General features: G+C 50.8%; 1 protein-coding gene across 1 annotated transcript; it reads left to right on the top strand.

The window, feature by feature from the left end:
- The first annotated feature begins 5,398 nt into the window (after window positions 1-5,398).
- GCHFR (GTP cyclohydrolase I feedback regulator) lies at window positions 5,399-13,968 on the top strand. The gene is made up of 3 exons (XM_035539284.2): window positions 5,399-5,482; window positions 8,333-8,427; window positions 13,060-13,968. The coding sequence occupies exons 1-3, from the start codon at window positions 5,447-5,449 to the stop codon at window positions 13,181-13,183; spliced, it is 255 nt and encodes an 84-aa protein (XP_035395177.1). The 5' UTR covers window positions 5,399-5,446; the 3' UTR covers window positions 13,184-13,968.
- Window positions 13,969-13,999: the final 31 nt, after the last annotated feature.

The raw sequence follows: 13,999 nt of genomic DNA, 5'->3' as shown, positions 1-13,999 counted from the left end.
CGGGACGGGACGGGACGGGACGGGAGGAACCGGGGGGACCGGGAGGAACGGGGCCGGGCCGCGCTGTGGCGTCAGGAGACGTCAGAGCCCCGCGCCTCGGCCGGAGGGAGGGGCCCGGCTGGGGCTGGGCATGTGCGAGGGTGTGTGTGTGTGTGTGAGTGTGAGTGTGTGTGTGTGTGTGTGTGTACATGTACGTGTGTGTACATGCATGTGTCTGTATGTGTACATGCACATGTACATGTGTGTGTGTACATGCATGCATCTGTGTATGTGTACATGCACATGTACGTGTGTGTGTAAATGCATGTCTGCATATGTGCACATGTACCTGTACCTGTACCAATACCTGTACCTAAACTTGTACCCATAGGGGTGTGTGTGCGTGTACCTACACCTGTAGCTGTACCTACACCTATACCTGTACATGTACGGGGTACATGAACATGGACCTACACGTGCGTGTGCATGTCCATGTGCATGTACCTACACCTGTAGCTGTGCATGTACATGTACCTACACCTGTACATGTACCTGTACCTGTAGGGGTGTGTGTACATGTACCTGTATGTGTACATGTACCTACACTTGTACCTGTAGGTGTGTGTGTATGTGCCCCAGTACCTGTACGTGTACCTACAGTTGTGTGTGTGTGTTACAGTACCTGTATGTGTACCTACACTTGTACTTATACCTGCACCTGTGCAAGTGCGTGTGATTGTAACAGTAACTGTACACATACCTACACTTGTATTTGTACCTGCACCTGTACATGTGTGTGTGTATACATGTACCAGTACATGCACATACACTTGTACCTACACTTACACTTGTACCTGAACCTGTACTTGCACCTACAGAGACACCTGTACCTGTACCTACACCAACACTTGTATCTGTGACTGTGCTGATACCTACACCTACCCCATACACCTGTACGTACACTTGTACCTATACCTAAACCTGCACGTGTATCTGCACCTGCACCTACACCTAAACCTACATCTGCACCTACACCTGCACCTACACCTGCACCACACTGCTCTGGTTCCTACAACTACAACACCACAATCCCTACAACACCACAATCACAGCAACACCACCACAATCCCTGCAGCCACAGCACAGCCCCGCCAACGACCGCGGTGTCACCAGCACCCAGCGAAACCCTTGTGCCAAGGACCTGCCCCGTCCCTTTCTTACTGATGCAGATAATTCAGGTGACAACTACAGGAGCACCTTCCAGCAGGCACGGAGATGGAAGGCTGAATTTCTTCGTGTGGTTATTACGTATAACCCAGGGCAGCACAAATTCATGGTCCCGCGGATATTAAAGATGTTATCAGAATAACACCATGCTGCAGCCTGCTGTTCCTGTTCATCTCACGTTGCACTTTAATGAAAGTAATAAAAACAAGTTTTTTTGAAAGAAATAATTTCCGGAAATAATAGCTCCTGCTTGAGCCCCGTTACTCTTTCCCTTTAACTCCTCATGATTCAGCAGAAAAAAACTGGGGTGGTCAAGTGGAGTGTTGTAAAGACCTGAAATTCCCGCTGGATTTCATTTTCTTTCTTTTTCTTTTGGTTTTCATAAGCTCCTTTGGGTTTATCACCATAAGAGCGTCAGCTGCTCACATAATATCCTACAGTCTGCCTTCCCAGTTACTACCTTTTTGCCCTGAAACGTGCCAGCCCTGCAAACAACCCCCTAGATTGCACAGGTGTTTTTGTTATTGTCATGAAAATCTTCTGAAACAAAGAGATTGCTGCTGAAGGTAAAGCGGTAATAATGTCCTTTCCCATTTCCCCACGAATCCCTTTGCTGTGGCCAGAGGGAGGTTACTGGAATACAGTGGGGCTCTGGGTAAAATGAACATGCATGTAGACTGATTTAAGATCTTTTTCTTTTCTAAATGCTTTACTTTTCCTAAAATAACCTTGTAATTTGGTTTTACAGAGACACTTTGGGTCTGTTTGCTAACAGATTTCCAGCAGATGTGGCAGACAGGATGCTGATGCTGTGACCAGTGACAAATGGCCTCACATCTGACACACAAACCAGAGCTTAGCAAGAAGCACAGGTGACTTTCAGAGGCATTTTATCCTTAGCTCTGTGGGGGGGAAGTCTATTTCTCCCACGTGACATCAAAATGTGGAGTGAAAATCACTACCTCCTCATAAAAACACACAGCTTCATCACTTGGAGCAGGATCAAAGCCAACAGGTTGCAAGGACCCAATGCTGTGGATGAACAACTTGTTTGGTAATTAGGAAGCAATTCTTCATTATTAAGAGGCAATGCAGTTACTTTCATATGCCTCAAGTTTTCATTAAGCACAATGTTCCTGGAATATCAAATCTTTTGATGCAATGAGTTCTCCTCATCCCCTGAGCAGAGGGGCTTGCAGATGACTTGGACCATCAGCTCTGGGTCTGGAATTGTGCCCTGAAGGATGGTGCAGGGCTCTGGGAGCACTCTGTAGTGTGAAATCTCTTAAAACCTCACTCTTCGCTGGCTGAAGGCTGGGCAGCTTCCAGGAGCAAGGGACAAGCATACAAAAAAAAAAAAAAAAAAAGTAATTGAGGAAAGCCACCAAGTAGCACAGTCTGAAATGGTTATTTTAGAGAGCAAACCATTCATAGGACTTGCCACGATACAGGGGGTGTAAAGAACCACTGGCTTTTGGTTGAGATCGCAGTATTTTAGTTGGAGATGGACTCTGTCTAAGGCAAGGAAGATATTAATGATAAAATTCACGGCAAAATCATGAGCTCCAGGCTTTTGCGTTTTAATTTCTCCATCCCACAGTAAATGCAATGAACCTGTGGGCTGGTTACGTTTCATAGAATTATCGAGTAGTTTGGGCTGGAAAGTACCTTCAAGACCAGCTGGTTCCAACCCCCTGCCACAGGCAGGGACACCTCCCACCAAACCAGGTTGCCCAAAGCCCCATCCAGCCTGGCCTTAAACACCTCCAGGGATGGGGCATCCACAGCTCCTCTGGGCAGCCTGTGCCAGTGCCTCACCACCCTCTGAGTGAAGAATTTCTTCCTAATGTCTCAGCTAAAGCTCCCCTCTTTTAGTCTTGGGAGCTGCAGAAAGAAGGGAGTGTTATGAGAAAAAGCCACTGACGTCAGATGGGGAAAAACAGAGCTCTTCGTGTGCCACTCTTGTAACGGTGCGATGATCTATGGCAGAGCCAAGTGACCTTTTGCTTTCTTTTCCACAAATTATTGCTGCCCATGTCCGACCACGACTTTAAGTAGACAGGTCGGAGCCAGCACCAAGGGGCGATAATTGCTTTCCGATGATGAATGGTACCGCTGGGATGTACTGCATCACATTTTATGGCTTGCTCTCACGCCACCACCACGCAGAGCGCTTGGGCTGCCTCCCAGATTTCGGTATCTCAACAGGAAATTCAATACCAAAATATTGTGTGCAGGCTCTGTTTTTCTTTTTCCTCTCTTTTATTCCCTGCTCCCCCAAGAAAGAGCCTTGCGAGAGCCAAAGCAGGCAGCGAGAGCAAGCGCCTGGCAGCCCGCCACGCTGCAAGAGCCCTGGATGTTTTTTTTTTTTTCTTTTTTTTTCTCTTTAATTTGCAGAGAGATCCAAGGGTCTGGATTTCATCTCTGGGCTCCTTCCCATGGCTGGTGAGATGGGAATGCGCTCACAGCAGAGACCGCCTGGTCCGGGTCACTGGGGTGGTGGATTTGGGTGCTCTTGTAGGAAGCAATCACAACCGAGGTGAATTTAGCAGGAGAAAGCACTTCCTTTTCATTCACTGGGTAATGGAGGCAAAATTATGCCTCAGTTTCCCATGTTAGAAGCCAAGCGCATGTTTATACTAGAAAATAAGTGTTAGGAATAAACATTTGGCCTGTTCTGACACCAGGGAATTTGGGAAGACCGTCCTGGGCATGCAGGTGATCTGAAGGAGCAGGGGTTTAACCCACGGGGTGAGGTATCCATGTACAGCTCAAAATGAATACATCAGGATATTTGGGGCACACTTTAGGAATACGACAACATCAACATCTGTTAGTTTTGTTTGTTTTTTTTTTTTTTTGTCAGGCCCAAACCAACAGACATGATAGGAACAGCAAAAATTGGCTCTGTCGGAGTATTCCCTTTAGACTAGTGAGCAGAAATGTGTATTTTTCTCTCTCGATCCCTGCTGGAGTTAATCGGTAACCCGTGGCAGTGCAGATAAACTGGCCGCAGGTCAGGCAGGAAGGACACGACGTGCCACAGCCCGGGCTCGGCCACATGGGAACATCCTTCTGCTTTCTCCTGAAGCCTTATTTCTGAACATCAGTAAGAAAAGTAGGAACTGATTATAGCTGGTGACGAGCTGCATGGAAAGATTTTTGTGCAAGTTTTGAGGTTATAGAAATATTATTTGTTATTTGTGGAAATGTTATTTGTTTTATTTATAGCTAGAGCAGGTGTTGAGGAAGGAATTACTCCATCAGCCCCCACATCGGAAGCACCGGTGCTCTGGACTTGAGATATGAGCTGCCCCTCAAATTTTGAAGGGATTTAAACCACCACATTTCCAGATAAAAGCTGCAGGGTCCCAGGCTCACCCCTGCCTCGTTCCTGGTCCATTGTCTCCCAGTCCTTCATCTCCCTGTCCACCATATCCCCATCCTTTGTCTCCCTGTCCATTGTCTCTGGCTTCATCATTCCCTGAGCCATCTTCTCCTGTCCTTCTACTCCTGTCCTTCATCTCCCTGTCCATCATCTTCTTCTCCATCATCTCCCTGTCCATCATCTCCCTGTTCATTGTCTGAGTGTCCCATATCTCCTGGTCCACTGCCTCCTGGGCTGTCATCTCCCATCCTACATCTCCCTGTCCTTTGTCTCCCTGTCCATTGTCTCCTGCTCCATCACCTCCTGTCCTTCATCTCCTGTCCTTCATCTCCCTGTCCATCAACTTCTTATCCACCATCTCCCTGTCCATCATCTCCCAGTTCATTCTCTCAGTGTCCCATGTCTCCTGGTCCACTGCCTCCTGGGCTACCATCTCTCATCATTCATCTCCCTGTCCTTCATCTCCCTGTCCATCGTCTCCTGCTCCATCACCCCCAGAGCCATCACCTCCTCTCCTTCATCTCCCCATCCACCACCTCCCCATCCACCACCTCCCTGTCCTTTTTCTCCCTGCCCATCACCTTCCTCTCCATCACCCATCTCCTTCTGTCTCCTCGACCTTTTTGGGGGGACGGAGAGCAGATCCAGGACCCTTGCGGAGCCCCCGAGCCGTCGGCGGTTTCTTGAACCACCCGGGCCACCTCGGGAGCCCCCCGGGGGCTCCTCTTCGGGGAGGGATCAGCGCGGCGGCCGCATCCTTCCCCGCGGGCGGAGCGGGGGCGGCGGCGGGGCGGGCCGGGAGGGGCCGCCCCCGGCCACAGCCCCCGGGGTGGCGGCGGCGGGGTCGGGAGCATGCCGTACCTGCTGGTCAGCACGCAGATCCGCATGGTGAGTCCGCCCCGCCGCTGCCCAGCTCCCCCGGGGGCTGCGGGGCTCGGGGGGAGCGCGTGGGGAGAGGGGAGACGGAGAGGGGGGCGACGGAGAGGGGGGCGATGAAGATGGGGGTGATGGAAATGGGGGAGATGGGGGTGATGGAGATGGGGGCAATGGAAATGGGGGCGATTGAGATCGGGGTGATGGAGATGGGGGTGATGGAGATGGGGGGGGCTCCTCCTGGGCACCGCGCTGCTGCCCGCAGCATCGCCCTGCACCTGCTGCTGGGGGGCTGCCCCAAGGGGTTGGGGGAGCCGCTGGGTGAACAGGGATGTGGGCAGCCACCCTCGCTCTCTTCCCTTCGTCCCGACCCTTCGCCTGGGTGAGGTGGGGAGCAGGAGAGCACCCAGGTGCCCCTAGTGCTGCTCCGCTCCCCTCAAACAGCGAGCAAGTTTGCTTGGGAAACTTGTTGCAGGAGCCCATGAAAGTCAAAGAAAGTAATCCATGTGTGCTCACCGTAGGTTTTTTCTCTTTCCTGAAAAGCCCTGCTGGCTGTGTCACGGTGGAAAACACGGCCACAGCCAAAGGGCAGGGCATTACTGGCACCAGGGTGGCTGCGCAGCACCCAAAGCCGTGGCAGGAACTGCGGCTGAGACCCATTGTTCCCCTAAAAAGGCGCAGAGGAAACCTTGCTTCCTAGCGATTGCTGTCCCACTGGCAGCCAGCACGTCCTGCCGGGCCCACAGGAGCAGGCAGACGTCTAGAGGGTTTGGTTTTTGTTTTCCCAAGGGGAACTATATCAAATACTGTCTGAAGGCCAAAGTGCGATGTCGCGGTTTTGCAACGGGAAGGGTGCGATGGGGAAATGAACAAACCAACGAGCTGGCAGGTGTCTGGTGAGAGATGCAGTCTGTCCGAGGAGGATGCCATCGCACCAAAACATCTCTGTTTGCAGCGATATTTGGTGTCACACCAGTTGATTGAATGATTATGGACTGATGGGCACAAACCATGGCACAGATGCGTTTTGTAGCACTTCAGGGAAACGCATGCAGCAGGGTGGACTGAAATACCTACAGGTTAACGCACTTTGCCCTGCAGACTTTGGAAACTCTGCTCTTTAGCAGCGCAAAGCAAACATTCACAGCCTGAAACCTGGCATCCAGCCACAACTGGAAAGGGTCTGTGCTGGCAGAGCAGGGGGGGACACAGACGTTGCTGCCTTTTGCTGGCAGCAGCTGGGGTGGGGACAGGGACAGGTCGCTCGCTCCCCCGTGGCACATCCCCCATGGGATGCAGGCAGCCAGGATCAGATGCACAGGGACCAGCGGCTCTTCCTCCTCCTTGGTTTGTGTCTCCTCCATCTCTCCGTGCAGCCGAGCGTGCCTGCGTGTTTGCACAGCACAAGGGGATGTTTGGTTAGCAGCGCTGTGCGAGCGCTTTCTAATTGGGGTCCGACAGAGGCTTGCGGTTAATGCACAGTTTGCTGGTTTGTAGACAGGTGCTGTCAGGGTTTCACCCTCTCTGCTCTTCAGCCTTCCCAGACCACATCCACCTGAGCTTTCCACACCAAATACCAATTCCCTGCTGCCTTTGCTGTCCGAGTGCCTGGCTGTTTCATTGCTAAACTCAGGGCCAAGGTGCACGGCTTCCCATTTACACCATGGTGTAACAGCGGAGCATGCGGCCCAGGAGCCCCTGCAGGCACCATCTATTGGGGTCTCACAGACCCTGTCCTGTCCCAGGGCTGAGCTTCCTCCAAGGGGTGATGGAGAGGGGTCAGAAAGGATCTGGGTGATGCTTAACTTATTTTGGGTGCTACTCAGGGTTGAGCAGCCCTCTGCACATTATAAATTATCGATAATTAATGTAGGTTGATGATGGCAGTGCCAGCAGGTGGGGACATTCTTCAGAAAGTTTTCACTTGCAAACTTACACGTGTAGTGTTAAAAGAGAGAGTTAAAAAGGAGTGATAGCTCCTCCTATTAGAATTAATTAAAAACCCTAAGGTTTTTTTTTTTTAATTTTTTTGTTGTTGTTTAAGGCTGTGGTCTTTGTTTTTTCTGGCTTTGGTGTTGTGGGGGGGCTGGGTGCTCCCCATCGGTGCAGGGACGGTCCAGAGGCAGGCAGTTATTATGGATGTCACTCTGGAGCTATACTTCTCTGCTACGGCCTGTTACTTGGTTCTGGAAATTGTCCAGACCAGAAATACCTCATAAAATAACACTTCTGGAGTGCTGAGTGAAAACATCCCTGTCCCCTTCATATGACGTGTGGGAAGGCCACCTGGTGGCTTTGGTGGCGCCATGACTCACGGCTGCAGCCCGCTGCTCCAACAGAGCGTGGCTGCTCTTCCTCATCCCATGGGTGCTCCTCTGCCCAAACCACCCCACAGCACCTCCTTGGCCCCATCTTCTCACCCTTCCTTGCTAGCGGAGCTGTTCCAAAGCCATCCTCTGCCAGGACAGGCAGATAGCCTCTAACTGGCCTGGGGACTCATTTCAAAACAGATTTGCTGGTTTTGTGTGATGAGGCCACGAGTACCACCCTGCTGCTGCCCTACAGACTTCCCAGAGCTGGATCCCAGGGACCAGAGACACTGTGAGCTCAGCCAGCAGGTGGCTCTCCAGGAGCAAAGCCACCAAGGTCCCCTCCTGGGATGCACGGGTGGCTCTGTCCTGAGCTGGGACACGTCGCCTCTGCTCCTACAGGCGGAGGAACCCACGTCAGTGCTCTTAAGGGTGGCACTGGAAACCCTGTTTTCTCGAGGGCACAATTCCCTTCCTGTTACAACTCACCGTCCCAAGGAGCGGGGAGGGTTGACCACGCGGCTGCACATCGCTCACCTGCTGCCTTTCCCTGCAGGAGGTTGGCCCCACCATGGTGGGAGACGAGCATTCGGATCCCAGCCTGATGCGCTACCTGGGGGCCACCAAGAGGAACATGCTGGGGAACCACTTGTAAGTGCATTTCCGTGATGTTTCAGGCTCTCTCCTCTCCAGATTTACCCAAGAGCATCACTCCTCGTATTCACCGCAGCACCTTCCGGCTGCACACCCACTTTTAATCCCAGCACTAATTCAATGCTGGAGGGGCGCACACGTGTCCTTGTCCCTGCCTGTTAGTGCTCACCCAAGGAAATGCTTCCTGATACATCAGGAGGTGATGCTTTCTTTTTTTTTTTTCCTCACTGTGACCCCATTTTAGCTCCTGACCCACCTTCTCCCCATCCTTACTTGCTTGGGATGCTTCTGGTTGCTACCTGACGCATGCCCTGGCTGAAATAAAACAGGCACAGTGAGCACTTTAATCTTTCTGCATAACTATCTGCCTTTATCCCATCCCTAGCTCTCAAAGACAAACCTCCTCTGTCTTGTTACCATTTCCAGCCCCGAGATGCTCAAAAGCAAATTGAGTCCATCCCTCCTCCTGTACAGCCTTGCTCTGGCCTGTTTTGGTGCCAAATGACCCCAGATGCTCATCCACAGCCTGTCCTGCCCACTCCCCACCCTAGCTTGAGTTTTCTCCCTGTTAATGCGCACCTGAGCTAGCCCCTCTTGACAGCTCCTGAAGCCTTTCCTTGGGCAGCTGAGCCCCAGGGTTAGAGCTGCTCCATGTCCCCAGCCTGCGCGTTCCTAAGCCATACATATCTGACACTTCCCTGTGTCCCTGTGTCTCTCTCTGCCCACACCAAGTTTGACAACAGCTTTCAGCAGGGTGCAACTTGGAAATGCTGCCATCCTGTTCGTTACATCTTGGCCCACTTTTTTTTTTCCCCCTATTTGGTATCTCAACTTCTTGTTTTTCTCCAAGACAAAGCAAAACAACCCCCCCCAAATGCAAATTAAAACAGAGGGGAACAGTCAGATTTCTGCTCAAGCTTGCCCACTCGCGCCGCAGCACAGAGGAGGAGTAGGAGGAAAACCAGGCGTGAAGCAGAAGGGGCTTCTTGGTCCCAGAATGTTCTCAGACTGCCGCCGGCGGGGCTGGGAAGACCCACCTCCTCAGCACCAGGCTGGCAAGCATCGAGGTCCAGCTCCTCCACTGTCACAGCACCAAAAACCTAAAAAATTAAAGAAAGAGAGGGGAAAAAAAAATAAAAATCAAAGGTTGTCTGATGAAGAGAAACCCTCCCAAATACAAGCTCGGGCCATCTGCCTCTGCAGGAGGGCTCATCCTAACCTCTTCAATCTCTCCTTTCCATCGCTTGCAGCTCTGGGGTGGGTTTGCAGGGCTGAGCCGTCTCCGTGCTGCTATTCCCAACCCCGTGGGTGGCGAGGAGATTGGCAGCAGTGTCAGCTTCATGCTGTTGCCTGTGAAGCCGAGCCCAGAAGCAGGCAGGGAGTTATGCAATAGGAGAAAGGAGACCCGAGGGGAAAAACAGAAGAGGCTTCAAGGAGGACAAAGCGCTCCTGGCTCCTGAGATGGAGGCGACTCTAGGATTTGAGTAAAGGAACAGCAAAGAAAGGCAAAATGCCCCCACGCTGCCTGCCCCAGCAGCCAGGGAGGAGATGCAGAGTTGGAAGGAACAGGAGTGCCAGACTTTGCTTCTTTTGGGGAATTTTTTATTGCATCTCCTGCTGCAGCCTGTGTCCGTGGCCTGGTAGGCATTTTGGGCTCTGTCTTGCCCCACCTGCTTCTTGTCACAGCTTGTGTCATACCCAGGGTCACCCCACTGCTTCCCTGCAGCACATCTTCCCCGGGGTGCGCTTGAGCAACAGGGGGTGGAGAAAACAACCCTGCAGGAATGTGGCTGCTGACACCCCGAGAGGCGCAGCGACATGCCAGCAGGGTGAGCCCCATCCGCCCTTCTGCCAAAAAAAAAAAACAACAAATGTCCAGGAAGGAAGGAAAGCACCGCAGCCAAGCAGGATTCTCCCTCTGCCTGGCTGCAGGGCTGCACTAGCAGTAAGCCTGGCAGTAGGATGCCACAAATCCTGCCCTTTCTGCAGCACTGTGGGCCCCAAAACCTTAAGCATGACCTAAGGAGCTCAGAGGGAGCCTGAAAGAAAAGGTCTAAGCAGCACGGACCAGCTGGAGCACTATAATACACAGAGGTAGTGCTTAATTGCCTCTAATAAAGGGGAGCACAGATCCTGTTATGCAGTTGTGCACTAGCTCCTGCAAATGGCACATCATTAAGCTGCATCAGCTGCCAGCATGCATTGTCAGTCCCTTATCTAACGTGCAGGGGCAAAACCCCACAGGAATCTGGGTCAGGGAAGAGCCAGGTTCTGACCCAGCCCATGTGGGGTCAAGAATCCGAAAGCTGACCTTTGGCTGCTGCAGAACAGGGGCTTCTTGGGCAACCTGCATGCCCAGGTGGACGTGCATGTGTGGATGATCAGTCGGCGATGTCCTCCTGTAATTATAAGCACCTCCTGTAATTATAAGGGTTCTTAATCAGTACTGCTGGGTCTGAAATGAAAGCTGACGCCTGCTTGTCAGATTGTGGGAGCTGAGGTCCAAGGCAGCCACTAGCACCCTAACGTACCTGTTTCCCAGGGGCACAGTCAAAACCCATCCCCAAGGAAGCCAAAAGGACTGCTGTGCATATCACCAGGAGATTGCTCCATCACTACTTTTAAATAGAAAGTCATTCCAAAACAGGCTAGAAATCCCCACGTTTTGAGGATACTCCTGCTCCATCTCAATCCCATCCCCACGCACCACTCACTCGTCTAGTTCTGGCACATCTGGGAGGCAAGGCAGCTAGGGTCGTGTACTTACAATGTGCATGTGCAGAAGTCCTCTCCCATCTGGGGCAACTTCCCTGTTCCCTGGTGGCTCTTGGCTGGGAAGAAAGGCTTTACAAATGTTCCCAGCCACTCCATCCTGATTGAGACGGAGAGGGCGGTGTGCTCGATACACGTTGTGTGTGATCTTTTGTTTCATTCAACGCAGAGTTGTGTTTAAGGCCCTAGGCAACTCAGCTTGTCTTCTGCTTTTAGCTCAGCCAGTCAGTTTTTTAGGCTCCTACAAATAGCAAACAATCCCTGCCTCAGCTCCTTCTGCATAATGGCAATAATATTTACCAACTTGAACATGTGAATCCAAAGGGTATGTAGCAAGCCTCTTAGAGAAAGCATCAAGTTCAAAGACACTTATAATAATACATATTATCTTTACACCCCATCTATAATTATAGCAAAGTATAGTCTGTCTTGAGAAACTGAAAAAAACTTTCACATCTTGGTGTTATTTCAGGCTTTAAAAAGTATTCACCACTATTAATGTTTTGCAACCTTAGAAACTTTGCAAATGCTTTTCGGTCTTTTTTATTGTTACTGGTATGAAAGTCAGGACAGGCTTTGTTAAGATGCCCAAACAAGATCACCGAAGATCCCCGTAGCCCATCATTATCAGCTTATCTGGCACAGTGAGTCATCTAAGAAATGAACAATTACGAAGCTCATCCCATCTGCTTGAATAAATATTGCAGCCAAAATGGCTGTGTTAGAGGAACAGAAAGGCTGCCAAAGCCAGCACTGAAGGTGACACTTGCCATTTTGGCTCTGCTGCTTCCCAAGCTCATTCAGCACGTTTTGTGTCCGTATTGTGCTGTTCTTCCACTCCACGGCCACCACCTATTTCCTTTCTGGTGGGAGCATTCTCACAGCCCTCATGTCTGCCCTCAGGTCTTCTGCTGAGCCTGAAGGACCAGGTGGAGGCAAGGGTAGTTCCTGCTCCAAGTGCACAGAGCTGGCAGAAACTGTAAAGGAGCAAAAGCTAGACAAAGATCCCAAGTATCGGTTCTCAGACATCCACAGGCATACAACCGCTGGGAATTGCCAGGGTAGAGGATCCTGTGCTCCACCTTATTTGGCAGCTGTGTTGAGGACAGAGGACTTCTATTTCTCCAAATGCCTAATGCTTGCTGAAGGCAGCATTTTTGTCTCCCAACCCCCAAATTTCAAGCACGGGCTCACAAAAGCCCCTGACTCACAGACATGCTTTGACATACATAAAATATTGGCTTCCCATTCCTTTGAAACACCTGAATCAGTCTGTAAAAAGCTTCCAGAACAGCCCAGCCACGTAAACAGAAGCCTGGGTGCCAGCAACAGCAAACAGGGCCCAGTAACAGGAAGGTATTAGGCCCAGCAAGTTGTTAGTTAGGTCTGCTACTTGCAGGAACATGGGAACAGCTATGTTCTCATAGCAAAGAAAAAGCACTAGCTGTTGTGTGCTGTTAAGACACTGTTTGAAGCTGCTGTCCTACATTTTCACCTGCTTTGCAGAGACTACCCTATTTTTCCATGAATTCTGAGCTATGCATACTTGCAAACTCCCGCCGCTGCAGTTTCAGCCCAGTTAACCGTGAAACACGTGGCTTTGGACAACTGATCCCCAAACCACACTTCAATTTAAAGCTGAATTCCATTCTGGGTAGGCTTTTTCTTTGGTTTAGAAGCTGTGGGTTTTGTCCTTCCCCATCTGGTTAACCAAGATGTTGCAACACACAGGCAGTATGCCAGTTGTGGTCACTGCAGTGTTTTATACCAGTTTATTAGCAATGCAGACTCACTTCGACAAGGAAATTCTCGTCTCTTCCTTCTCCACCTCATCTTTCTTCTTTTTCCTGCTTGCAGCTGGGAATACTACGTGGACGATGCACCACGGATAGTCCTGAACAAGCTGGAGAGCTGCGGTTACCGTGTGGTCAGCATGACGGGCGTGGGCCAGACATTGGTGTGGTGCCTCCACAAGGAATAGCGAGACTTCTGCACTCCATCTGGGGAAGGACCCTGCTGGCAATCACCTCACACAGGACTTAATGCAAGCTTTTTTCCTTGAGTAATTTGTTTCTGTTCCAGATTCCAGATGCTCAGGTGTGGGGGGAGGAGTGTTGTGGGAGCAAGACTTCACCTAATGGAAACTCACCATCCCTGCCATTTCATAAGGCCTGGGTGGAGGAAGCTATCCCAGCCCAGACTGTATCAGGCACACACAACAGATGGCTTTAACTCCACATTCATCCAAATGGCAGTCTGGCAAATACCATCTTTTTACATTTTAATAATCTATTTAGCATGCATTGGAAGGAGCTCAAATAACAGACTTGCCTGTCTGTTCCTCAGGGCTGTCCTGGGGGTACATGTTAAATGGGAGTTCAGAACATGCCTCCTCCCAGACCTAGGGGGGCAGGGATGAGAGGTCAAGCACAGATGGCATACTGTCTCATCCCCAAAATGAAAGTGAAAGCAGGAACTGCTAATCTCACACAGTGCTCTTTGAGAATCCCTCCACTCAGCAGCAAGGCCAATTTCCCTCCCATACTGAATCATGGTTAGCAGCATCAGACTTTTGGTCCCAAGAGTGCCATTCAAGCATAACACGGTGGTTCCTGAAATACCTTAGATCAGTACAGAAAGGTTTTGTGAACATTTCAGGTATCGGCTCTGTAAACGTAGCAGCAACAGTTGCAATGCTGGATTGTCTGGGACTGTACATCAATTCTGCTGTAAAGGTAACCCCAATAAAATATTTATCTGAAGAGACCTACGTCTTTGTGTGGGTTGTTCTGAAGTG

This window comes from Cygnus atratus, chromosome 5, assembly GCF_013377495.2.
Source record: "Cygnus atratus isolate AKBS03 ecotype Queensland, Australia chromosome 5, CAtr_DNAZoo_HiC_assembly, whole genome shotgun sequence".
NCBI lineage: Eukaryota > Metazoa > Chordata > Aves > Anseriformes > Anatidae > Cygnus > Cygnus atratus.
Note: the sequence above shows the minus strand (reverse complement) of the source record. Positions and strands in the feature narration are given on the sequence as shown.

What these genes read in the sequence shown, in the direction of transcription:
- GCHFR (XM_035539284.2), top strand. Translation starts at nt 5,447, where the DNA reads ATGCCGTACCTGCTGGTCAGCACGCAGATCCGCATG. An exon ending in TCAGCACGCAGATCCGCATG is followed by an intron (nt 5,483 to 8,332) that starts GTGAGTCCGCCC and finishes CTTTCCCTGCAG; the next exon opens with GAGGTTGGCCCCACCATGGT. An exon ending in AACATGCTGGGGAACCACTT is followed by an intron (nt 8,428 to 13,059) that starts GTAAGTGCATTT and finishes TCCTGCTTGCAG; the next exon opens with CTGGGAATACTACGTGGACG.